General features: G+C 32.4%; 1 protein-coding gene and 1 long non-coding RNA gene across 3 annotated transcripts; one reads left to right on the top strand and one right to left on the bottom strand.

The window, feature by feature from the left end:
* Nucleotides 1-210: 210 nt before the first annotated feature.
* On the top strand, nt 211-4,136 carry LOC129927234 (uncharacterized). The gene is made up of 3 exons (XR_008778863.1): nt 211-590; nt 2,412-2,638; nt 3,370-4,136. It is a non-coding gene; the product is annotated as an uncharacterized LOC129927234 (long non-coding RNA).
* Nucleotides 4,137-6,650: 2,514 nt separating this feature from the next.
* Nucleotides 6,651-26,456, bottom strand: LOC106060489 (protein NDRG3-like). Of its 2 annotated transcripts, XM_056035105.1 has the most exons (14): nt 26,281-26,456; nt 23,419-23,523; nt 23,229-23,328; nt 20,289-20,409; nt 18,212-18,250; nt 14,796-14,858; nt 14,346-14,406; nt 13,688-13,774; nt 13,278-13,355; nt 13,062-13,162; nt 12,563-12,628; nt 12,042-12,141; nt 11,527-11,614; nt 6,651-9,839 (listed from the first exon to the last, which is right to left on the bottom strand). In XM_056035105.1, the coding sequence occupies exons 2-14, from the start codon at nt 23,503-23,505 to the stop codon at nt 9,745-9,747; spliced, it is 1,086 nt and encodes a 361-aa protein (XP_055891080.1). In that variant the 5' UTR covers nt 23,506-23,523; nt 26,281-26,456; the 3' UTR covers nt 6,651-9,744. The 2 variants fall into 2 exon arrangements, with proteins under 2 accessions (XP_055891080.1, XP_055891081.1); XM_056035106.1 differs by lacking the exon at nt 18,212-18,250.
* Nucleotides 26,457-26,493: the final 37 nt, after the last annotated feature.

Genomic DNA, 26,493 nt, shown 5'->3' with positions numbered 1-26,493 from the left:
AAAATGAACAGTTTGGTGAAACCGGAAGCAATTACACAACTACTAGCCTGCGTTCCCGCACTTCACTGATTGCTTATCTGTAAATGGTTAATATCTTTACCTTCACAGTCCTCCGCCTTTGACTTTTCGATTACGGTAACAGTTACATAAACGGAAAGTCGATGGACGCTTTTTTAATGTTTGCGGATGTCGTTTGTTAACCAGGGTCGGATACGTTAAATAGTAGAGAGGGGGGTGGAGTATGTGTGTAAAGAAGCAGAGAACAGTATTGACCCGCGCCCCGCCTCCTCTTCTAAACAGAAAGTTGTTACATGGTAACAACGAGGCTGTCGCAAATGTTGGATGTTGACAGTGGCAAGCGACTAGTTAGCGGACAACTTCTGTAGATTCTTGACGTTTTGTGATGTTGATTGTTGTTGGTTTATTCGTCTTCGTAGGGCAAGCTTTTTAGGATAAACTTTGTGTAGTGTTGATAAGTAATAGGTGTCTGGACATCGAGGGGGCAGACAAGTGGATACATTTTGGTCATATGAGGTCATCAACAAGTTGACAGAATCCATTTCAAAAGTAAAAGTCCCAGAGTGGGTAAAGTAAGTACCGTACTGAGCTCTGGTGGTTGAGAATACTCTTAATGGCTATTGTTCTTAAGACATTGAAGCGTATGACTGAGAATCTAATGCAGCATCTCTACTTACTTCTCTTTCTTTCTTTATCGCTGTTGTTAGTCTTTCCTATTTTCTCTCTTTCTCTACTTTTATCTCTCCCCCCTCCCTATATCTCTCTTTTTCTTCCATTCTCTTTCTCTCGCTTTTTAGTTCCTTTTTCTCTCATATTCTTTTTTTCTTCCACTCTTTTCTCTCTTTGCTCTTTTTTTTCCAGTTCCTCTTGGTCTCGCTTTCTTTTCTCTATCATTCGCCTTTTTTCACTCTCTCTTTCCTTTAATTTTCCCCTTCTCTTCCTTTCTCTTTATGTCTCAGCTTGGAATCTTTTTCAATCAACCCATTACCACTGATACTCTTTTAGTACGCTCTATCTCCAACAAATGTGCGGAGCTCGAAACACCTTTCCTATCACAGCTTGACATCTTGTTGCGAAATAACACGGTACAATCAATGTGGTCCCTTCTCCCTCTAGGTCTCAATAATATTCCTGAACATATATAGACATGTTTCTTTGTTCTTTTAGTCAAAGAGAATACAATCGTGAGTGAAGTAACTATTTGCTTCTATATGCTACATTAAGTAATGAAATAAATGTTAATTATTCTTTTGCGTTCTCATTATAATAGCGGAGGGCTCAGATAACTAGTTTTAATATCTGAGATGAATTGCGTAGAGATTTCCACACCAGATAGAGCTTCATTCAGGTTTTTTTTTATTTCCATTGGAGTGTATTGAGGCCGTTATCTAGTTCGGGACTCCCGATAACGTTTTGGTTGCCATTATCTGGTAACACTTCCAATTTTCAGTTTCCGAGACATGTCTCTTGTTGGTGTGTCCTGTTCAGGGAGGAAAATTATTCCTTGGTAGGTGTAAATAATGTTACACAAGAACTAGCTGATACCCGTGCAACGCATCGGCGTAAATAGTTGGTATATGTTTACTTTGCTCGGAACACTTTGAAGCCCCTTACTAAAACGGCCCGCTTTACAACTCTCCCCCACCCTAAACACGATTTTCTGGACCTAAAATTCTCTCTTTTTTTATCCTTCGAACGAATGGCCCGCAAACCACTTTTTATGGAATGCGCACAAACACTTCTTAGGCCCATCAGTTGTAACCTTCCATCTCCCTGCACTATAATAACCCACCACACACACAAACACACACACACACACACACATATATATATATATATATATATATATATATATATATATATATATATATATATATATATACACACAATATTTTCAAATTAAAAGCTTGTTTCCGGGAAGCGGTTTGAAAAAAAGAATCGTAATTACTTTTAAATTATTATAATCCACTCTTTACATATTTATTTTTATTTTGTCAGTCATAGATCTATATATATAGTTCGTCCATCGTGGTTCGATGATGACCACTTCTGTCATCCAGGGGGGACTGAGGGCTTTGCACTGGGATTTTGTGCCTCCTTTTGTAGAGAGATTAATTCACGTGGCGGCCTACTAGTTAATTATTCCAATATTTTGTGGAACACATATTCAGGCCTCGAGGAACACTATGGTTAAAGTGGAGACATCACTATTCGCAACTAAGTCATCTCATACATATTTAAATTTTTTATTTTAACAAATGAATGGCCAGGACCCAAGAATTTTGTATTGTAGAAGAAAATGTCATTGGATTTGTGGAAGCTCGTAGACACAGCAATAACACTTGGATCTACCCATATTTAATTTCATTGATAGTTCCTTTTTTTTTTTAAAGGATTTGGTGAGTTTGTGGGCGTGACACTTCAAAGTCTGTGTCTGAACTCCAGGAACAAGATCACCGAGACACAGAACAAGACTCTATGACCTAACACGTCATGTCCGGTAAAAGCACTGGTCCGCTTGGTGAAAAGGGCATCAAAGAACAGATTACGAGTCATCGTATTTATGGTCAGCTCAGCCCGGTGAAGACCACAGTTCGAAACACTCTGCCCTCAATCGATAGTAAGTTATCGCTGCTGTTAACAGATGTATCGCTAAGGTTGCTGTCACCCCCGTGCGATTAGCTAACGCAGTCACCTACCCACCCACCCCCACCACCAATCAGCTATTCCAAAAATATGTCTTCAATAAAAACTATGTTTATTATCAAACTTTCAGTGGCTTGTTTTAGCAAATTTTTCAAAGCTGTGTTTGCTATTGCTAATAATTAAATAAACTAAAATTTAATTAATGCATGTCACTCAGTTCGGTCCACTCTCCTAACACACCCCTAGTGACGCCACTGTTTTGATGAGTAGCTTTTTAATGTCTTGGGTGACTCTTGAGACTTAGAAAATTATATTTGTTAACAAAAAATTAAATGATTTAAATTAAGATATAAATACATTGATATTGCCCTTCCTTGGATGTGCGTAGGCAGTCCTGTCATATGTTAGTATTATGCATTAAGATTCTTGGACTGTTTAAAAGAGTTTATTGTATATGCAAGTTTATTGAGAATGTGTTACTGTTAACAGATAAAAGTAAACAATAAATTTGTAATTTAACCCTCTGGGCAGGGTTTGAACTAGGACCATCGTGACGAGAATCCTAAGCAAATACAATAAGCCATCAAAGTAGTCATTCGCAAATTATATAGTCCTCATTATGTTACTTTATAATCATTCTCATACATTTTTCATCCATTTTATTTTCACATATGTAAATTGCTACCAAATTTGTGATATTCACAGCCATTGACACAGAGAGATTTATTTTAAACTTTGAGCAACAAAGACGTGCTTCCCCTGATGACGTCAGCTACCAAGAGTTTTACGCAAGCCTCGCTCTGAAAATTAAAAGCCAGCAGACGCCAAATTGTAAAGACACACCAAAACCAAAATAGAAATTGTTAAGCTTGCTGTACTCACTCTATGCTTTGTGTTAATTAGCCTAACCATAGATCTACAAGTAGGTACTATTTTCAAAACGAAATGGACAATTTTTGTTTCCTTGTTTCGGATCTACATTTAGATCTAGACTTAACCGTCTTTATGCTGAGGCCAGGAAAGATTACAGATTACTCTTGTTGTTGCTTATACTAGTAAAGTTCCACTTTCAGAGCAGATGATGTAAAGGTCATCTGTTTCTGTGGCCCACGGTTAACGAGGGTGTCATGTGGCCAGCACAACGACCAACCGCCTTTTACTTTCCCCCAACTAATGTCAGGTACCCATTAGAGCTGGGTGGACTCAGAAGCACCCTAAGATCCCGAAATAAAAAATCCCAGTCTTCACCAGGTTTCGAACCCCGGTTTACCGCTCAGCCACCGCGCCTCCCACTCTAGTTGCTTGACCAGCACAAAAACTAGATACTAGTAAATTTCTCTGAGCATCTAGATCTAGAGGTATAAGACAATAAAAACATTTTAACTTTTAAAAAACAAAGCTTACATTACCTTTCTGAATGTGATATGATGATCCTATCACTTATCTGGACTAGCTGTGAAAGTGGGGGGGGGGGGGGGGGGGAAGAAGTGTGTATCTTGAATTTAACATGATCTTTTTTTTTCAATGCATAAAACAAATGTTTACTCGGGTTGAGTCCTCAAGGGGACTAATTCAACTTATACCACCACATCTGTCAAGTACGATTTCTTTCCCATATTCAAGATTCAAAATAATTAATTACCAAAAAATTAAATAATTGGTAAATTATTTTTATTATGTCAGGTAAAAGAAATAATTATGCAAAACTTCGACTAAATCCCAGATTGGGTTTGGGAGAAATAAGGTGTACGAACTTTTTACAGACTAAGTTGATACGGTATAAGCTATGTAAAAATGCTTTCAACTAACAAAACCAGATTCTATGTGTATAGGAGATATAAACTATAAACAGGATTCAATCTAAAAAAAAAAATTTCTCTTTAAATTGAAATCTTTTATCAATGGATCTTTTTTATCAATTTTAAGTATTACTACTAGGAAGTGATGTACTAATTAAACAAGAGTGAATAGTGTACTTTGTTTGTACATCTTGATTTAGTAGAAAGGGCAAGACATACAATAAGTGCCTAAGTAAACAGAGGAGGTGATTATAAAAGTAAACTAACTAACTCTTTCCCAAACCAATGTGTACCCACTGATTTTATCAGTAGAGACTCAAACCCTAACCTTATCATTCAACATCTCACGTACAACCCAATCATCAAGTTAAATTTTTTTTTTTTTTTTTTGTATATATACATTTATTGATTTTGTTTTTGTACATAAATAAAGGTACAAAATAAAGTAAATAATGATGTCTCACAAATTCAGTCAAATGGTGAAGATGAAGTTGACAATTGTCATGTTTTTAAATCCTGGTGACATTCCAGTCTTCAAAAGTAATAATTTTTCTGTCATCTCTGTCAGTCTGATGGGTTTTTTTTTTTTTGAACCCCTATCTTTTTGTCATCAAGTGACTGATATTGTCAGGCAACATCACAAATACAGAGAGTCAATGCTCTAATAACAAAATGAGAAAAACAAAAAGGTATACACATTGAGTCATTACTCTAATAATGTAGACAGTAAATGCAACAAATATTACCAGCCAATTGAGCCACTGTCGAAAATAGTCACAAGTTTGTCAAGAAGCCCAACTTCCTGCATGAAACACGAGTCACATCTGTGTCTGAGTCTTAAGTAGAGAAAGCTATCAGTCCAACACTTTCACATGCACACCATCTTTAACATGCAGAAACACATTCAAGCTGACATATTAAACAAAATATGGCCAACTATTATATAACATTGAATCAAAGAAAACTTGCTGCGACAACGCTTTTTATTATTTAACTTTTGTCCGTACACAAGAAAATCCACTGCCAAAGACAGATGTAGAAAGGGAAAAAGAGAATCTAAATCGACCACGGATGGACAATGGTTCTGCACTGGATGTAGCAAATATGTAGGTCGCCACATAGCCATGTAAAGCAGACCACTCATCATTAATCTTCAGACTCTAAGCTTTGTATTTGTCCATATATGGCAGCACATAATTATTCTTTCTGCAAGGCTGGACATAAATATGGGACTAAATGCTTTCTGGGACTTTGGGCAGCCTTTCATTTGAACAGCAAAGACAAAAAAAAAATATATAAAAAATTCAACAGCCATTTTTAAAGATAATCAACTTAATGGTGTCAGCAAAAATACACACAAAAACTGGACCAACAAATTGCTACCAACTAAATGATAACACCAAAAAGAAAAGAGTTAAACCAAAAAAATTGTTGCAAACATTAAACTTGAAAGGTTGTGGAGATTCTATATATTTAACATGGTAAAACACAAATGTTGAGGCTAGTGATATGATTTCCAGTCAACATTTTTATCTTGTATTTAAAAAATCCATTCACTTCATAAAAAAAAAAAGTCCATTACCCCTTCAGGATCATTTTTAAGAAACAAGAGGTCAATGCAGTTTACCTTAACAGATCAGGCCAATTATTAAGTGATCAATACACAAGATTACCAGCATATAATTTCCTCAGCTTATATCAGATACTCATATCTAGGGTTGATAAAGTCCACTAGTCAAGGAATGATAGTGAGATAAAATTTATTACCACACTAGAGTGCCCAGAATCTGCAAAAACTCATTGCAGCAGACAAGAGAGTTCACTCCCTTAGAGACCTAGAATTAAGTGGGAATTTTTTTCTTCAAATTCTTAAGATTTTTAGATATCAACAGAGTTGACAGTAAGTATAATTTGTACATAAATGAAACAAAAAAATGTTTGAGGTAAAAATTATAAAATATTTGACTTAAAGAAATGCATTTGATTGTTTAGGGTTAGAGCCCTGACAGTCACAAGCCAGTAGAAAGTGCTTTCTTGAAAAAAAATGTAGGAATTCTAAGAAATTGTTGAAGATGAAGTATCTGAAAAACTTGAACTGCAATTTTACCAGCAAAAAAAAAGTCCATTTTGAATATCTATTTATACCAAACAGCTGATAAAGACAACAAAAAAAAAAATAAAATAAAAAATTCTTGAATTGTATCACTGGATAATTTTTCTTAAACATTTAGTTTATGGAAATTTAACTCCAAACTTTCTGAAACTAAAAGTTTAACTAGAAGTAGTGTGAAAATGAATATTAAACTATCAAAGCTGTGAAACTGTTTTTCTTACTTTCATTAAACTTACAACTATATTCAACTTGTATTACTGGCACAAGAAGATAAGTGATATGGAATAACCAAGCAAAACAAAAAATCTGGGATAACTACAAATAACAAAAAAAAAAAGGTACAAAAAAAACAGTAAAGAAGCTGGCATTCCTGTCTGACTAACAGCTATTAAATTCAATGGGCAGGAATATAACAAAATGAAAAATGAATTGAAGAGAATTTAAATGAATCAAAGAATATATACAAGTGAATCACAAAGTCCTAAAATAAATTTCAAAGCCTTTTTTTATATTTAAGAGGCTTTAGTAACTAGTAAATGGATATATTAAAGCATAAGAAAATATTGCTAATGACCAATCATGAAGGAAAAAAAAAAGATTCAGGAAGTTGTTTTGCCAAACATGAACAGAGTGATCATTATAAACAACTTCCCACAGTACATGTAACTCTTTTTAGAAGTGTCATTAAAGTCAGAGACAAGCAAGTGAGTGGTCATGGCATCAACAACGTACACTAACAGAAAGATTACAGCATTAGAGACTAAGGGACTATCAAGACTGTAGAATAACAAGTCATTAACTTTGAAGTTTATTCCCTTTACCCTAAATGAGCTGATTAATAATTCTGATTGTTGACAGTGTTGGTATTGCCTTGAACAGTTCAATCCCCTTGATCATGGACAAGTTTTTATAGTTTGTGAAATGAATCTAATGTACCTGGATGAGGGATCACACGGCCTAAAACATCTATATATTCCAGATAAAGATGGCTGCCTTGTCATGCGGTTTGCGCGCTGGACTGTCGTTTGGATTTATTGATGTTTCTGGATTCAAACCCTGCCTGCTCTCATCCCCCGTCGTTCTGCGGGAGGTTTGGACTAGGAAGTAAACTATCTTCAACTCTGAAGGAACATCCGAAACATTTTACAAAAAGGATTGGCTCTATAAAAGTACCCCCCTCTCTAAACCCACTTTCCCTATTATAAAAACCAAACTAACTTGATTTCAAACTCTTGGTCAGGAGAATTCGCAAACCTTATTAAGTAAAATGTTTGAATGTCTTCTGCCAAGCAAAATCAACAGGTTGCATTGTAACAGTCTTATCATTAGTACCACCTATACATTTTTTCCCTCCAAAAACATATATTCAGTCAAATAAAGTCTTTTTGTTGTCTTGACATCTCTGCTTGCAAAACCTGAACCCTCTAAACTATAATATTCAGTAAGTTTAATTTAATTTTTTTTTATTGAATTGTAATGTAATTCTATTGAACTGAGACCATATGCTTTAATGAAATCATCTGCAAACAGCTACAGAAGTCACTTATGCTAAAGTAGAAATAAAAATGTGAAATAAACACTTCTGCAAAAGAAAAATTTTTACAAGGTCCATAAAAATAATCTGACCTATGCATGAAATGCTACAATCTAACAAAAATACTGGCACCAAAAGTTCAATCGATTTATATCTACCAAAACAAATTGTTACTTTCAAAATATCATCACTGAGCTATACAAAACAAAGTGAAAACTTGTTCAAAGGTCACAAGTTAATCATTCAAAAGTAAAGAAACTCAAACTTGTGGTTAACAAAACTGGTTAAATGATGTTAACATATAAACAACAAAAAATAGGAACTTGGTTTAAAAAAAAACATACAAATATTTCAAGCTTGCTATATGTGTATGTAGTCAGGCGTAGAATTGCATTGCATGTCAATTGGTATGATACAGAAACAGAAAATATATTCCATCCATTTAATTCATGAATAAATTTAGGTGCTTACAATTAACTTGTAATCCAAATCTTTGGGAAACAAAATATAGGATCACAAAATATAAGTCTCAATAAAAATATCAGAAATGCAAAAACAAGGAATGTTAGCTCAATTTTACAAAAAGATGAAACTGGAAATCAGTAGAACAAATATTTGGAACAAAATCAATGGATACATTTTGATTCCACTTGGAATTTCAGAAACATCTTTTAGCCAATGAAATGAAACAGTTTTATTATTTCTTAAAAAAAAAATAAATCCACATGAATGATATGATTAGTCAACAAATATGTTTTCATCATAAAATGAAAAACTATATCACACACAAAAAATTCACAAAATAATTTCCAGAAGTTTTGTAATGTAGGCAAGAAACACAAAGAATGAAATCACTAAGTCATTCACTCACTCTAAGTCATTCAGTCAATAAGTCAAGAGATTGTCCTTTATCTAGAAAGAGATTTTGACAAGGCTTGACTACATTACTTTTTAATAAATGATGTTTATTAAGTCTTTAGAGATTTTGTTCTTAATACATTCAATTTCAAAATGAAATTTAATGAATGCCACTTTTTGGGGAAGCTGTAAGATAGTGTATGCTTAATATGTCTAGCTAACACTGATCAAGTCTGACTATTAAGTGAACAAGTGGTCTTTCATGGACATTAGGTTTGACAAATCGTACATAATACACAGCTATGCAAATTTAATTACAACTGTCAGGTCACCATGTCAAGTATTTGAATCTGTCTTGTTTTATGTTTTAATATTAATTTAAATGTCTTAAAAATGTTTTTAAAAAATCAACTAAATATCATTATTGAAAAACACTTAACTTGCTAACAATAATAGCTGGCTTTTAACAAAACCAACATTCAGTTTTGTCAAACCTTGCATGCTAAGGAAGCCTGTGTGATAACCTTAGAAATAGGGTCTTAAATATTGAGAAACTTCCACTTAGTAATGCTAACATCAAAAGCAGTCTACAGTAAAATCTATCAAAGCCAGTGAAAGACATTCAGCCAGATCTCAAAGACATACATAAGCTTCAGCTTGCATAAGAGCAACTGTTATGTATCCATTCATGAGTTTGAAAAAAAAATATGCAATGATAACTACAAATATCAGGATCCAGCAATGATCACACCTTCATTTCCAGACGTCCATCACCTCTAACAGGTCATGGGAGCCAGCATCTGAGGGTCCATTGGTCTGGTCAACTGGTTGAATTCAGCAGCCGCACTGTGGGTCTGAACCAAAGATGGGACTGGAAACAAAGAAACAGACATGAAAATAAGATTCTTGTAACAGACATAGCAAGAACAGATAACATGATTCTTTTTTTTTTAAACTTACAATGTTTGCTTGAATTTAATTTAAAAAAAACAACATTTCTTATTCATTGAAGATTTTTTTTTCTTTGCGAAGCTTTTAAAAGTTTTCCATAAAACGATACTAATGTCTATAAAGGGTAAACTTAAGATTAAGGCACTCACTTAAGATAATTATTTTTAATTTCAGGGAATCATTTAATCATTAAGCTTATTTGATCTTATAAATTTAAGAATAGATATTCTAGGATAAATTTAAATATTTATTAAAACTTGATTTGAATAAAAAAAAGTATTAAAAAAAAGCATACAACTAAAAGCAGCCACAAAAAAAAAATATTTCTAAATAAAATTGATTCTCTAAATCAAAAGAAGTTGGTCTTTAAATACCTAATCTACAACAAAGCAAACAAATGGTCAGGCAAGTTGCCAAAAATTAAAATGGGCTAGTTTTTCTGAAAGTGTGTGGTAAGCAGAACAAAATAGAGAGCCTGTCCACAAATTAATTTTCAACAGAATAGTGAAAAACATTGACTTTGTAGATGGAAATATTTAAAGCAGTGGTTCTCTCACTCTACCGGTACAGGCATATTTCTGTAGAACTAAAAGACTTCCTTTGACCCAATTAGCAATAAAATTGAAGAAAATGAATGTTTCTTTCTTTTCCATTAAAAAGAATTTTTACACTGTGAGAACTACTGCTTTAAAACATGTAAAGGGAAATGTTTTTTTTTATAAACTACGTTTTATGCTCTAGTGTCATTTGTTACTAGAAACAAAAAATGCATAAAAAAATAGGAATGATTTTTTGTTAACATCCGCATTTTAATAAAGTAAAAATGATATTCTGCCTTGACTCTATCGGGACTATTGAATAAAGTAAGAAGTGGTAACCAAACATGTTGAAGAATCAAGAGATGAAACGAGAAAATAAAAAAAAAGGTGCAGTGATATCTAAAGCTAAGCCAGAACACAAAAAGTGTGAAAATCTAGAACATTGAATGTGTGTGTGTCACAGTATCCTTACACCCTTCACAGGAGACATGGGAAGAGAGAGACAAGTGTGTTGTGTCAGTTAGCAGGTGACCATATCACACAAGGAAACAACACATCAGACATAAACACTTCAAATTTATTTCCACTATTATGCTATTGCGGCAATTTTTTTTTTAATATGGTTAACAACAAGGATTCCCAGCCTGGGGATCCTCTGAAAATGGAAGAAAAAAGGGAGAAGGGCATGGAGTTTGCCACAAATGATGGGAGAAAGTTTTAAAGGACTGTTCCTCCCTCTCCCCACCCAATGAGGAAGTAGAACAATCAAGAGTGAGGGTCATCTGCAAGCCAGCCTGGGACATTAAGAACATTTTTCAGTAAATGAAAACTAATTTTTTAAAAATGAAACAAACTATTACTGTATATTAGCAAAAGGTTTACTTTGAATTGAGAAAACTACTTAGGGAAAAAAAGGTGGGAAACCACTGGTTTATTTAGCAGCATTGATCTTTTTTTAAACTCTTGGAATACTAGAAATTACATAGCCATAATTAAAGACTTATTGTAGAGGCTGTTGGCAGCCAAAGAGTTAAACAGACAATGTCCAGGGATTGTTTTCTAACTCACCATATCCCATGCCCTGCAAGAACAAGCGAAAAGCTTCACACGTCTTGCCAGGCTGCTCCTCAAGTGGCATTCCACCACAGTCAGCAATCTAATTTTAAAAAAACAACAATGAAAATATGAATCTACATACAGTCACACCTATGTACAAGACCAACTTATAACTATTGGATATATCCAATGTATGGTATAACTACACAGAATGAGCCTAGCTCGTTATAGTCTAATTAAGGTGGAGCCGTACAAAAAAAATAATTTTTTATTTAAAATGTGAGTTTGATACATTGAATACATTGAGGTTGGACTGATTTTATCTTTTCTTCTTGTGTTATATATACTTAAAATATATTACATTAGCTACGATTGAGTCAACATATTAATAAGATTAAATCTAAGCAAATAAGACATTCATAAGGACATGTATTATTTATTGCAAAAATACATTTGTATTCATAATCATGTTTAGTCTACTCTGAAACTTAGGACTATTCTAATAACAGAAAAAAAGGGGTCCTCACTTTGAGAAAGTCTGTCTCCTCTGGAAGCATCCTGCCATTCATCTCCACCACATCCTCCATGTGAGGAGAGTCGTCTCCAACAAGAATCAAAGAACGACACCTGCAGTTAGACAAATGACATTTTTTGTTTTAGCAATGTCACTAAAGAAAGAACTTACAAAATTTGACTAAATTTAACTAAAGAAGAATACTTATTTTTCAAAAACATTTTCAGATATTTTAATAGTATTTACCTAAAAATGTATTGGTACAAATAAAACTTTGTTTTAAAAATTTCCATTTCGGGCTGTCAGAATTTATTTTTTTTACACCACCCAAACCACTGTAACACTTGATAATTTTTTTTTTAATTTATATTTACTAGAAAATGAACCCCATTTTAACAACAGTCTATTTTCTGGAATCTTTTGTTTTAAAGTTTAACTGAATCCTTCTCAACCAAAGCTAATTAATTCTAAATTAGAAAAGCGACTTGTCACTGACATGTATCATATGTTATGCATACAACTAAATGTTTTCACCTAATAGTCCTGGCTGAAACCTTTCTCATAGGATCCATCTCTCTCACAATGCCAAGGTCAGTTCTCCTGAAAATAGAAAATCATAATTACAACAAGATTATTACCATTGGTGGAGATTATCTTTCATTTCATAGGTCAGCATTGAATGTAATGAAGATATATAGTTTTTATGTTCATAAACATTAGAATAATAGTTTTGAGAAAGGTGAGTTGAGATAGTTTTGTTGTTTTTTAAATCAAAACAGGATGTTAAGTGTTTCCCCTATTAATTAATGAAATAGAAACTAAAATGGTATTTATTTTGAAATGTCTATGGAGAAGAAACCTAGAAATTATAACCTAGAAAATAAAACCTAGAATGTATAACTTAGAAAATAAAACCTAGAACATATAACCTAGAAAATAAAACCTAGAAAGAAAATCCCTGAAAAAAACAACACAGAAAATAAAACCTAGAAAGCAAAAATATAAAAAAACTTGAAAATAAAATTTAACTTACTTGAGGTAACTCTCAATAAACAGTGCCAGATTCTGTGGGTTGATAGACTTAATGTATTCACTGTAAGTGTGAATCAGGTCATGGTTGTTCCATCTGGTCTTCTGTACAGCAGACAAAAAACATACATGACATCATAATAGTACAGTAATTGACAATTACTAATCTCATGTGCTCAAAATATTTAAATGTCACTATACGCTACAAGTGCCCACTTACTTTGCCAAACCAATGCCACAGAAGATATTCCTCTGTGAAAGAAGTCAACTGTCCACTAAACAAATACCAAGAGTTCATCTGGTGATGAAAAAAGTAACTTTGATACTTTTTTTTTAATATCAATAAATATCTTAATGCCAGTCTAAACTCTCATTTATGCTGTTAGTAAAAAAAAAAAAAAGTAGTTGGACATTGAAGTGAACACACAAAGTGAAGGTAGTTGGACATTGAAATGGACACAAAGTGAAGGCAGTTGGACACTGAAGTGAACACATTAAAATGAATGTAGTTGGGCATTGAAATGGACACAAAACATGAAGGTCACAGAAATACCCCAACATCATAGAATGACAAAACTTTTTCAGCATTTAAAAATAATTTAAAAAAAAAGGAATTGATTTTGGATCTACCTTCTGGTATCCCCATTCGATCCAACCACTCTTGGCAGCAGTTGGGTTAACAAGAATCAGGGAATCAACATGCTCATGGTGGGCAAGCTGGTGAACACAAACAAAAACATTTCAGGTCATAAAACTGTTCAAATTTAATGTTACATTCATTCATCACTGGCCTCCTTCAGTCACGAAAATAATTATGGACCATCTTATGGAGCACTTTTTCATGTAACTGTAAATCCCTATTCTGGAGAGACATTCCTGTCTACATAACATGCAGGTAAATGAGGCATTTGCTTTGGTGGTAGTGGAATCAGCCATTTTTCATTCGGCTCTTTTTTTTTTTTTTTCCAAAGCCGAGGGTCATTTACTTTTTCAACTGATAAACACAAGCTGGTTTTTATCTTGCTTTGTTCAGTGTGTGCATTATTAACATTATTTCTGAGGACCAGTCATACTTACACTAATAATATTGTTTTGGCATAAAAAAAATCACATTATGCAAGTCAGTGAATTTTTAAAATATAATTTAAAATATTACAAGAACTCTGATAAGAAAATATCTTTCAATTTAGTGATATAAAAAATTAGATTAAATCATTCTCAAGGGTAAAACATACAAGCTGACACATACTATGTCTCCACAGATATGTCCAGATGATTTAACACTCACCTCATACCTGGCCAGCACATTGGCTCCAGCGCCAACTCCAAACCCAATGAATGTCTTCATGCTGAGAGATAAAAAAAGAAATAATTAGTGTCATGACTTTCTTTGGGGTCATGGTATTTATTTAAACTAGTGGAACTGAAGCTAGGGTTCAACCCTTTCCAATATCACATGAGCTATTTATCTCTATTTTAGTATTTTTGTGTTAACTTTAAACAAATATTTCAAACAAAATATTTTTAAAAATATGTTTTTAAAAAATATAATTTAGCATAGTTCTATCAATTAGTTTGGATTAATTAAATTTGTAACAAATCAAGAGTTGAGCTGATATTAGCTTAGTAAAAAAAAAAAAAAACGTTTGCTATATACTTGTATATAAGAGAACTAAATGGAAATTGTGAATCTCAAAGTTAAACATAAATAAATAATAGCTATTGACAAAATACGTACTGGAAATGGTCTACAACATACTGAATAGACTCTGCCAACTGGTCAATGGTAGGATAGACAAATCTGGTCAATATAATTAAAATTTGTTAATACAACTAAACACAACGAGAAAAAAAAATAGCTTACAATGCAACTAGACATCTAAAATACTCTTTGTCAAACTAATATTTTGACTCGCAAACACAGCCAAGCACTACTTACCTATCGGATTTACCTTTGGTTATTTTATAATTATAAGTAACTTAGTACGGAAATTTGTATAAATTTAGTATTCCAGTTAAAAACAATAAAAACCTTAAGTTAAAGATTATTGGTCAACACTTGACACTAAAACAGAATTACAACATGAATCCACTACATAATGTAACACATTACTGCTACAAAAGTACACACTCATTTACAAATTTCAAACACAGCATGGCCAATGAATCATAACATTTAAATGACAAATATAGATACTGAACTATAAAAGAATATGATAATCTAAAAAATGCACCCATATTAATGGGGGGGGGGGGGGGGGGTAGAGAAAATAGGATGTGACAGTTTTTATTATGAAACTCACAAAATTATTTTGTTTCTAAGTATCTATGAGGAGATCTGGTCTATATCATGTTTCACTTAAACAGCAAAAAAAAAAGTCTGGTAGTTTCCACAAGTGTTTCTTCGAGGATCTTTTTTTAAAGTGAAGCACTAGTCTTGATTTTAAACAATATGATTGAAGTTTAACAGTCACCCTTTTGTTTTCTATCAGATGTTAATTTAGAGTAAAAAATTCAACAATCTAGTTATAGTTCAAGTTGTTAAATGTAATTCATAGTTGTTTTTGTCTGTTGTGTTCAAGCCATTGTTTGAATAGACACTGTGGTATAAAGAACAACATGTCAGTGTAAACTAAGGGACATTAATTTCAAACTTAAGAAGTCTTGTTTGACACAAGCCATTGTTTGAATAGACACTGTGGTATAAAGAGCAACATGTCAGTGTAAACTAAGGGACATTAATTTCAAACTTAAGAAGTCTTGTTTGAAACAACTAAGTTTTTATTTATTTTCGAGGACAAATAAGACAAACTGCGCAGTCTCCCAGCACTTTCTCAACTTCATTTTAGGTAATGATGGCTAACAAGTAATACATAAAGGTCTTAACAGACTTTGTCACAACAATAATTGTTCGTTTTTATATTGAACTTCTTTACTTTTTATTTTTTTGAATAAAAGTAAGTTCCCCCCTTTCAGACCATGGAGTCTATAGGGCATATGATGTTAAGGTTATCTGTTTTTCTGGCCAACGGTTAACGAGCAGGGTGGATGTGGCCAGCACAACAGGGGTGCCCTAAAAATCCAGAAGTTCAAAATTCCAATATTCACCAAGATTTGAACCCAGGACCCCCAGGTTCAGAAGCCAAGCGCTTAACTATCCAACCACAGCTCCCCCCTTTTTTTATAATAGTCAATTAATAAATTTTTACATTGAAATAAAATAATGTAATAAATTGATACAAAAGTGTAGATTAGAGGTTTTATTTTATAACAAAACAAAGATTCTTTACCCCACCCCTTTTTTCTTTTCAAGGTAGAGACAATAAGAATAACTATCAATATCATTTGATGTTGCCAAACTTATATAATTTCTTTTAGGCTACAATTGTGTGATTTCCAGTCAAAGTGAAATGCATTCAATAATGAGGAATTTGGTGTTGAAAGAATCACTACAAGGAAATGATGGCTCACATTATAAAGGGCCACAATTTCCTATTTCTCAGTTCTTACTACTCTTTTTCATAAATCAAAATATAAACAATCTTGTTAAGTTTCAACAAAGAAACATTAAAAAAAAAAAATTTAAAATTAATGCATATATACTCAAAAAATCAGTGCTAAACTATTAGATGATAAATTTAAAAAAAATGATTACTTCCCTTAAAACACTTAACAGAAGAAACATTCTGTCTGCAGAGTAATTGGTGCTAAACTATAATCAGTACTACTAATCCAGTTAATATAAATAGGAGAAAATTTGGGAAAAGGTTTTGTAAGAGATAACAAAAGAGCATATATAATTGTTTGATTCTCTTTAGTTAAATTATGTTTTCACTTTTAGGCTACAGTTCCTGGTTGAGTCAAAAAATTTGTTTTATGCAATGAAATCCAAAAAGAAAAAGCCTAGGATTTTACTGTATCACACATATAGATTTTTTTTTTACTTGTGTAATGTTTCAGTTGTTGGGCTGTTGTTTAGTTTCCTGTGGTTGAAATGGCAATAAAGGAATGAATGTATTACATATTAAGATCTATATTCCAATACAAGCCACGACACAAAACTCCACTCCTTTTCTCTAATAGACAACAGACATCTATCAACATAGAAAAAAACAACCATCACCATAAAAAGAGCTGTGTATTTGTGTCATAAAGTGTTGCTACATTTCTAACAGTGATACCATCACCAACCACCACCTCAGTGTTCTAACAGCGGTGAAATTTGTTTTCTTCTTTTTTTTAAATTTTTAAAACAAACACTAAGATTTATTTACTGCCAGATGAGAACAGTTTGAGTGAACATACGCTTACAAAAAAACAAATATATATCACTTTTAGTAGTATTTCAGACCATGATCTGATCAAGGGTTCAAATCCTTTATTAGGGTCAGTAGATCAAGTACTTAACCATTAGTTTAAAAGGGAAACTAATTAAAAAAAAAATAACTTATTTACTTGGTATAGATTCAATCATATAGTCAAGTGTTACATGGATGTGTAGGTTTATGGGTTAACACCAAGACCATCCATACCATGTTTACATAATTAATAGTCCTTTGAAATAGCTAGATGAAAATCAATGACGTTATATATGAATTGCTATTTTATATACATTTTACTTGTAGATGGCTCTCATAGTCAAGAACATAACACAAAAAATCTAATAATGTAAAAATTAAATGTTAAAAATTAGCAAATGTTTAAGAAAAACTTATAAAATCTACACAAATTAGAAATGTATTTTTCAGTGTCTAGGCTTAAGTCACGGCCAAAATTAACACTCAAAGATACACTTCTGCTCATTGCTAATTATATAGGATAATTCTACATTTTTCCCAGGATTGATATGCCATTAAAATTGGTGATAAATTTCTGGTGTTTCAATAAAGAAAGAAATTTAAAATAATAAAAAGCAGGCTATAAAATATTCAACAAAAAAAAAGATTAATTAAAGACTGTGAGAAGCTTGCAAGGTTAAGTTATTGTGCACTTGATAAAGAAACATGAAGGTTAAAGCAGTTGAGGAAAAATGTAAGTGACATTTGAAATACATCATTATTGGGGCAAAAAAATTAATCAAAATTAAATGAGAAAAGCCCCCCAAAAAAAATAATTAAAAAGGTTATTGACTCCCGGTGGTCAAATTAAACGTACCTGCTGCCTAGGGAGTCTGGATTTCCAACCACATCGTGACTGTTAGTTGAAACATTGATGAAATTCAAAACCATGTTTTTAAAAACATAAAAAAACAAACAAGCATTTGATCATGTCAATAATACACTTAAAACAGAACGAAATAGAGTTATACAAAGACAGCCTACGATCAAGTCAATAGTATTTGAGCAGGCAGGCATTCAACTACTAATTGCTATGCTAGATCTGTGGATGAACTAACACCCACCAGCCTAGATACATGCAATAATAAACACAAAGCAGATTCAAAACACAATTTATTGTAAACATACATCGTGTTTCTTTAGACTGAGTTTGCAGCATTTTGCATTAATTGTGACAATAACTTTTTTTTTTCCAAGACCAACACTTTTAAAAAAGGTTCTATGGCTTTTCTTTCTGCTGAGCTTGCACGGTTAAATGTGCAACCAGGGAACCCCTCCAAATCTTTTTTTTTTAATTTATATACCGGTATAATTAATATTTGAATTCATTAGCTTAATGTTCTCTTAGAACCCTGAAATATTTACCTGCCTATCATTTAATCCCACCTTGTTAGACAGTCATGCCTGCCCAGTTGTATCTGGTTTTAAAAACGGATATCGAACAGACCCTGGAGCTAAAATTTTAGATGGTGCTCCCATTTGTAATACTGGAATAACCTTAAGCCGAATTAATTTTTTTTTTCAGTCTTAAAGAAAGCTTTTAAAAGAGACTCCACAATGATATACACAAATGCAAAGTGATCTAGAACCCAGCAAACCCAAATAAGATAAAACTTTGCTGTGCTCCATATAAAAATGAAACCAATCTATTATTAGTCATCGACCCATGTGTATGTGCTTGATGCAAGAACAAAACATTGTAACAATATTCTAAGCGCTTTCTGTCAACTGATTGAGTCTCTCAACTGATTGAGTCTCTAAAATAAACAAGACAAGAAGACAGTGCTGATGTGTGCACAGACTCCAGTGTAAAGATTAAACTACTAGCTGTTTTTTTTTAAACTACGATTCTTTTTTAAGGTATAATATAATTTTCTCTTATTCTTAATATCTTTAAAATAGTTTCTTTTTCATTAGCTGTCATATATTAAAGTAACTTATAGAAAAACTAATTTGAGACTGTTAAAATAATGTACCTGGAAGATTCTATCTATTAAATATGAATAAATAACCAAGGCCATCGTGACAATGCCCTGAATCATATATCATGCAACAGATTGCAATTCTTTCTTGATGTTTTTTTTTTTTTTGGTAAAAGTTTCATAGTGGATGGTTAAACCAAATTCTTTAGCACGCAAGCTGTGATACAACAAATAGTCAGCTGAATATAAAACTGAAAGACACCAGTAATTGCCCTTTAAGTGTAAAAAAAATTTCAAGATGCCAAAAAAAACAAAGACATTTAATAAGTAGATTTTGTAATAAATTCCACCAAAATAATGCAAGCACCAGGACACTTGGTCCGCTAAAATTTACTTGTATACATGCTGTAACTACTCATTTCAAAGTAAAATATATAGGTCATGATGGCCCCACTTAATGATATGAAAGCAAAGCAGATTAATGAATTAACCTATGAGTATTTCTACCAGGGGGGATTTTTTTTTTTTTTTTTTTTTTTTTAGAATTTGGAATGTGTTAACAGAGCCTTAAAATTCTCTGAAAAAATTTTTTTTTTAGAGAATATCTATACAGATTTATAAAAGAAAAAGAAAAAAAAAAAAAGAATGAGGTGAATGTTTTTATTCCAAGGATTAAAGCCTATCTGTTTGAACAACGCATATGTTTTAATTTCATTATTGGAGTTAAGAAAATCATTTTCACCAACTTAAAACAAAATATCTTCAAAAATTATATATAAAATTTAGTATTTCATTTTGAGACTTTACTATCATTTTGTGGGTGGTCATCACATACTTGAAAAATATATATTTATATAGTGGTATATATATATATTTCTTCAAATATGGAGTAGTTTTGTAGGTATGTGTGTGTGTGTGTGCGTGCGTGGGGGCCACAATGGCCAATATGTGTATGACCCCGACAACTCTTACTCTGGCTTGAGGGTCATGGCCCCCTCCTGCTGACCGGGTGCGTTGACATGGTAGACACAAAAGTGCTTCAGGATGGGTTGCATGTCTGGGTAGCTGAAGAAACCTTGAAAGCAGGTAATATCTGTGGTGGGGAAAGAAGTGCAGCACTTGTTACATTCAAAGAAGATAAATAAATAAATAATTATGAAAAACAAAGGGGGACTAAAAAGGATGGTGCAATCATCAACTTTCAACGAAAAGACAAAATATGAACAAATGGGGAATAGAAAGGGCAGTGCAAAGAACAGAGATATCTATCATCATACAAAGTGAGATACTAATACAACAATAAGGAAGTGCCCCCATATAGTGTAAAATGAACTCCGTTAAATCAATATGCCTCCATATGACAACTGTTCCACAAATTGAATCTCTGCAAATTATTATCCAAAGTTAAGACAACCATTCAGCCAACATCACAACAAATCATCACTCAAATTGACCATATATAGTCAGCCTATATCACCACAAATCCTCAGATAATTCAAGTATTAAAACAATCATTATATAGACATCATTATGCTTTTGTTATGAAACCATTTTTGTATAAACAGCTATCAAGTTAAAAAGAGACTATAAAAACAGTAATAACGCATTAAAAGTATTAAATTCAGATGGTAAGTATATTTTTTTCCCTTCTTAATCCCAAGATTTGTATAGTCAGAGTGAAAGTACATATACATCTAGAAATGTTACAACCAAGTTCTTATGGATTACTTTCTATTGCTTTCAACATTTTTAATTCAGTTAATATAATTATCCTGATAGGTGTAAAACTTTAGCTGCTGACAAATTTACAATAAGGAATGTGATATCCCTTTCAGACCTTTAGATATTGGGAAGATGCAAAGTTGAAGAGAACCCCAAAAACTCTGCCACAATCCACACACTGTTCCTCAAGGGGCCGCTTGTGGCGGACACCTGCACAACTGATGCGGTACAAAAAAAAGGTGTGCTCGTTTTTTTGGCCTCGTCTCTAGTTCATGGGATATGAGCCATCAGAATCAGGCATATTAAGCATTTACATGTCTTAGAAAACTCTAATGAAATGGCATTCTATTTGTTCATTATTATCTCACCCCTTTCAAAAATCATCAATTAGACCTATTAGTTGAGTTTCACATGACCAGTATTTCCTAAAGCCATTTTGGTATGGAGTGAGGACATGTTTATGTAAGTTCTTCTTCTTCTTCCTCGTTCTCTTATCCAGTGCTTTTTTGTTTAAAAAAATAGGTGCTGGTACTCAATGATGGACTGCCTAACTTTTAACTACTAATAAATTAATAATAAACGTTAAAATACAAGAAAAGTAAAAAAATTTGAAAAATGTGTGTACTGGTGCATACCATCACAAAAAAAGCACTGCTCTTGTCTAAGTGATTTATGATGTTACATATATTATGTGATCTAGTATTTTACAAATGATGCTGGTCTGTAGTCTCAGATTTTGTTTCTCTCTTTAAAATTAGCTTATTCCCAGCCCCTCTGTACCCTAACCCTTATTTGAGGAATCAAGTAGCTGCTATGAAATCAGGTCCAGATGCTTTATTTGGTTTCATGTTAACCAATAATTTTTGGGATTCCTTTTACTTTTATATCAATAGCCCCTATGTTTTCGACTTGGTTTATATTAAGCAACATAAAATTTTCTACTGGGGCTGAGAATGCTGATGCAAAGTATTTATTTATACAATATTGGCTTTAATTTCATTATCCAAATGTGTTAAGTTATCGTCACCTTTTAATGGAGCTACTCTATTTTCTATTTTCTTAGTTTTAATTTACAATCATAGGCTTGTATTGCTATCCTTAGATATTTCTTTGTTTCTGTATTCACTCTGCAGCTGTCTGCTTACTTTTTGAGTTAGGTGTTTAATTTTAATATACTTTTTATAAACTCTTTCTGCCTTAGCTTTTTTTAATTTTCTATATAGGTTTTCCTTCTGTTTACAAAGCTTCTTTAATCTATTATTAACCCAGCATTTATTTATTTTGTTTCCTGTGTATTTAGTTGGTACATGATTTTCTATAATGTTTTTAAGACTGGTTGGTTAATATATTTTTCTGATAAGAATTGTTTGTTGAAATTTTAATGCAGTTTGTAGTTGTGTTAGGTTGCATTTATTCCAGAGTAAGATTTTTCTTTTGGGTTTTGTATTGGCTACTGCTTTTACCTGACTGTGTGTTTTAATGATATCATGGTCTGATAGTCCAGTGGTAATATCCTAATCTACTACTAATCCAGGTCTGTTTGTTAAGAAGAGATCTAATGTGTTGTTTAATCTAGTTGTTTTTTTAATGATTTGGTCTAATTATAAGTAGTGTATTGTTTCTATAAATAGCTCATTTATTTCCTTAAAGCTTTGGTATAGGTCTATGATTAGTGTTTTATAATTTATATATAAGGTAAATTGAAGTCACCCATAATCCAAAATGCATTTTTATTTTTTCCTTTAAGTATAGGTAATTGAATGTTATCTATACTTAAACTATACTCTTAACTAGAATTAGGTGGTCTGCAGATATTGCTTATTATTAGGAATGTTGTGGTATTAATTTCACGAAATGTTGATTCAATATTTTTTTAGTTTGATAATTTTTCTGCAATTAAGTGTTTTTTTATTGCTCAAAGAGATCCTCCATGACTATGTCCTATTTTTTGTAAAAATTTCGCTATTGAAAATTTCTGAGTTTTGAATTGTAGGATTTAGCCAAGTTTCTATCTAGACTACAGATTTGGAGGATTTAGCCAAGTTTCTGTCTAGACTACAGATTTGGTGGGTTACCACTAATCTGATGATTAAAATAGTAAATTGTAAAATATAATTAAAACACACCAAATATATTTCTACAAACATGGCTGCCACAGAAGTCAATATAAAAAAAATAGTTTTAACTTACGGTTTAATCCAATGTCATGGAAAGTCAAAATAGGTTGTTTGGTTCTATCACCTTGAATAGCCACAAGTAAGTTTCCATAAGGTGTTTCAATATTTTCTTCCTGTCATGTAAATGTTGTTGTCAGTGTATAACCATGACATTCACAAACTACTTAATGTACACTTTTATATTCTATAGATATAGCACTAACCTGCATCAAACAGGTGTGAGCAAAGGATCTTGGTTTGGGATCTATTGTCTCAATACTGGTCAGTTCAATTTCAGTTCTTTTCTCCATTGTTAACTGTTCTTAGACCTAATAGTAGACAGAGAAACATAATCTAGATTCTAGCAAGCTAGAGTAGTCTACATAACAAAATTAAGTCAATAATACAAAGAGAAGATATAATAGACTAGATCTATTAATTATCTAGTAGATCTAGAACATTGAATAGATTTATTCTAGAATAGAGTTATTAAATATAGATCTAGACCTATTTATTGAATTTATACGGTGATGGGGAAACTCAACCCGCAGGCCAACCCTGAAAGATTTAATCTGGCCTGCCATATTTTGTAATAATAATTAAAACTAAAAAAATTTCACTGACTACGTAAGAATACACATTTTTAATATCAGATGAAAACATTGGAGTAATTTTGCAAATATTAATTTGTATGATTCACTCAAAGTTGTTCCATTATTTTCATGAGTAACCTAAATTAAATTTTGGTGTGCATTTTAGGGCTTCCCTGAGTCCAGCATACTCTAATGGCTACCTGATATTAGTTGGAGAAAGTAAAACGGCTGTTGGATGTTAGGCTGGGCCACAGAAATAGATGACCTTTGCATTATCTGCCCTACAGATTGCAAAATATAAGAGGGGTACTTTTTTTTCAAAATTGTATTGAAACAGTAGTAAAACATTTCAATTAATAAATGTCAAATGTACAGTTCATCTTAAATGTGAACCTTATATGAGTGGATGTGGAAGTACTCCCCCCCCCCCCCCTATATTTAAAAAATAAACCGCTTTTTCATTTAAAATGAAACCTTAGCTGTTTATAAGAACTATAATATATGAGGGCATTTTACTACCAAACATAACACTCTTTACGCATACATGATTGATAACAAAAGAAAACAAAAAGGCTTGAGTCCCAGAAAAGACTCATTAGGCCAGCAAATTTCTTTTTTAATTTGATATTCCTCAGAAAAGTACTATCCATCCCCATGTGCGCCTTTGAGGTGAGTCCAAAAAATGTCAGAAAAAAGTTGAAACAAATTTTTGACTAAAAAAAAGGGGTGTGTCACCGGATATTGTAACATCGCTACTACTACTAGATCTAGATCTATCATAGGGAGGTGGAATAAAAAATGTATCTTTGAAAAAATAATTTTTGTTACTAGATCTATAGTAGATTCTTATATCTGAACACTGACTTTCGTGAACTTGGTCAAATTTGTATTTTATTTTTTTATTTGGTGAAGGTTTAACGTACAAAAAAACTGAAAGCAGATTCTTATTCTTCAACTAAAGGACAATAAAAATAGCTGTGTTCCTTTGTATTACCACCCATAGTTTATAGTTATAGTTTATTTAAATACCTATATAATCTATGTGTAGAAAAAGACAGAAATAAATTTATATAAATTATAAATCTATAAATTAATTATTAGAAGTTAATAAACATGATATTTCCAACTAGGCTACATGTATTTTCTCTCTTTCTTTTAATTCCCATCCAAGGACCCTCTACTTGTTTTCATAATTTGGATGTTTGTTTTGTGACACATTAACACCCCCTCCGTCCCATAGATGCTTATAATTCTTTTCATGACTTTCTCCCCCTTCCCTCCACTGCCTGTTTGATAGTTTGTGACATTACACGCTTAGTGTATACCTCTCCTCACCGCCGGGCTTCTGGCATGATCACCTGCAGTGGGCATGGTTTCTGGCTTCAAATTAGCAGTCCGCACTTAGATAGATATAGATATCTCGATCTAGGTCATGTTTATTCATTGAAAAAATCATAGATTTATTAATCCCAATAATATTTCTTATTACGATTTTGCTGTGTTCAAGGAAGGAGAATGAGCTGAATTCCTTATTATTCGTTGGACACCCCCTTTTAAAATTTTATTTAACAGCTAATGGTATACATGTGATTGGAATGTCTTTCCAAAGATGTTTGGAAGCTTATTTTGATATGCCCATCAGCCTATGATCAAACAGGCTCATAATATAGCCTTCATCCCTTATAGTTATATGGGTATGAATTGCCGCTGGAGGTTAAAACAACAGCTTTACATACACTCACACATATACATGATTACCGAAAATCTAAAAAACTGCCATCTGCTTTGGAAAAGCGGAACAAAATAACCAGAACTTATCTAAAATTGGACATGCGCAGTCCCGAATTGTCGATTAATGCTCCAACTCCAAACATAAAAACGAATTACAAACCAAAAAAGCGACATGTTCAAGGAAGGAGAATATGATGAAGTGTTCAAAATATAAGAGCCTCCTCTGCTGGCATTACATCAAGACATCATTAAAATGCTTTAATTTTAACAGAACTTTCCAATTGTGTATTATTGTATAAATTATCAATTATGACTGTACCATCATGATCATGTAATGTTTAACAGTTATCTAGATCTAGAAAGTTATGATTTTTTTTTGTGACATTTTGACCTAACACTGAGACTATCAGTATCACTATCAGTATCAGACTATAATCTATAACTATAAACTATAATCAGTATCACTCAGTCGACTCAGAGAGTCAGACTATCATGATCTATGATTATGATTCATTATCTAGAAAGAAGAATCTAGACCTAGACCAGTAGATCATAGACATAGACCTAGATGTAGATCTATCTTAGTATCTAAATTAGTTATTAGTATCTTTTTTTCTTTATCTTACTGAAGTTATTCTTAGTCTTAGTAGTCTTAGTAGAGTCTTAGTCTTGACTCTTGTCAGACTTGTCTTAAAACTCTTATCTAGAAAATTCTAGACCTAGAAGTCTAGGTCTAGTATTCATACCAAAAAAAATTTTTACCTAATTCTAGATTTACACTAAACTTATATCTAGTTCTCGATATATCTAGATGTTGTTCGGATACTTCCGTGTTAGTGTTGATTTGTATAGTAGATTCTTGTGCTATAGATTTAATATGTGCGTGAATTATGAAAGTGATTTTGTTGACCTTTATGACCAATGGTAAGTATAAAAAGCTTGTATCTATTGGCATTTTGCTTGGCAAAATAACCA

The sequence above is a fragment of the Biomphalaria glabrata genome, chromosome 7 (genome assembly GCF_947242115.1).
Source record: "Biomphalaria glabrata chromosome 7, xgBioGlab47.1, whole genome shotgun sequence".
Taxonomy (NCBI): domain Eukaryota; kingdom Metazoa; phylum Mollusca; class Gastropoda; family Planorbidae; genus Biomphalaria; species Biomphalaria glabrata.
This window is presented reverse-complemented; position numbering and strand designations above follow the sequence as displayed.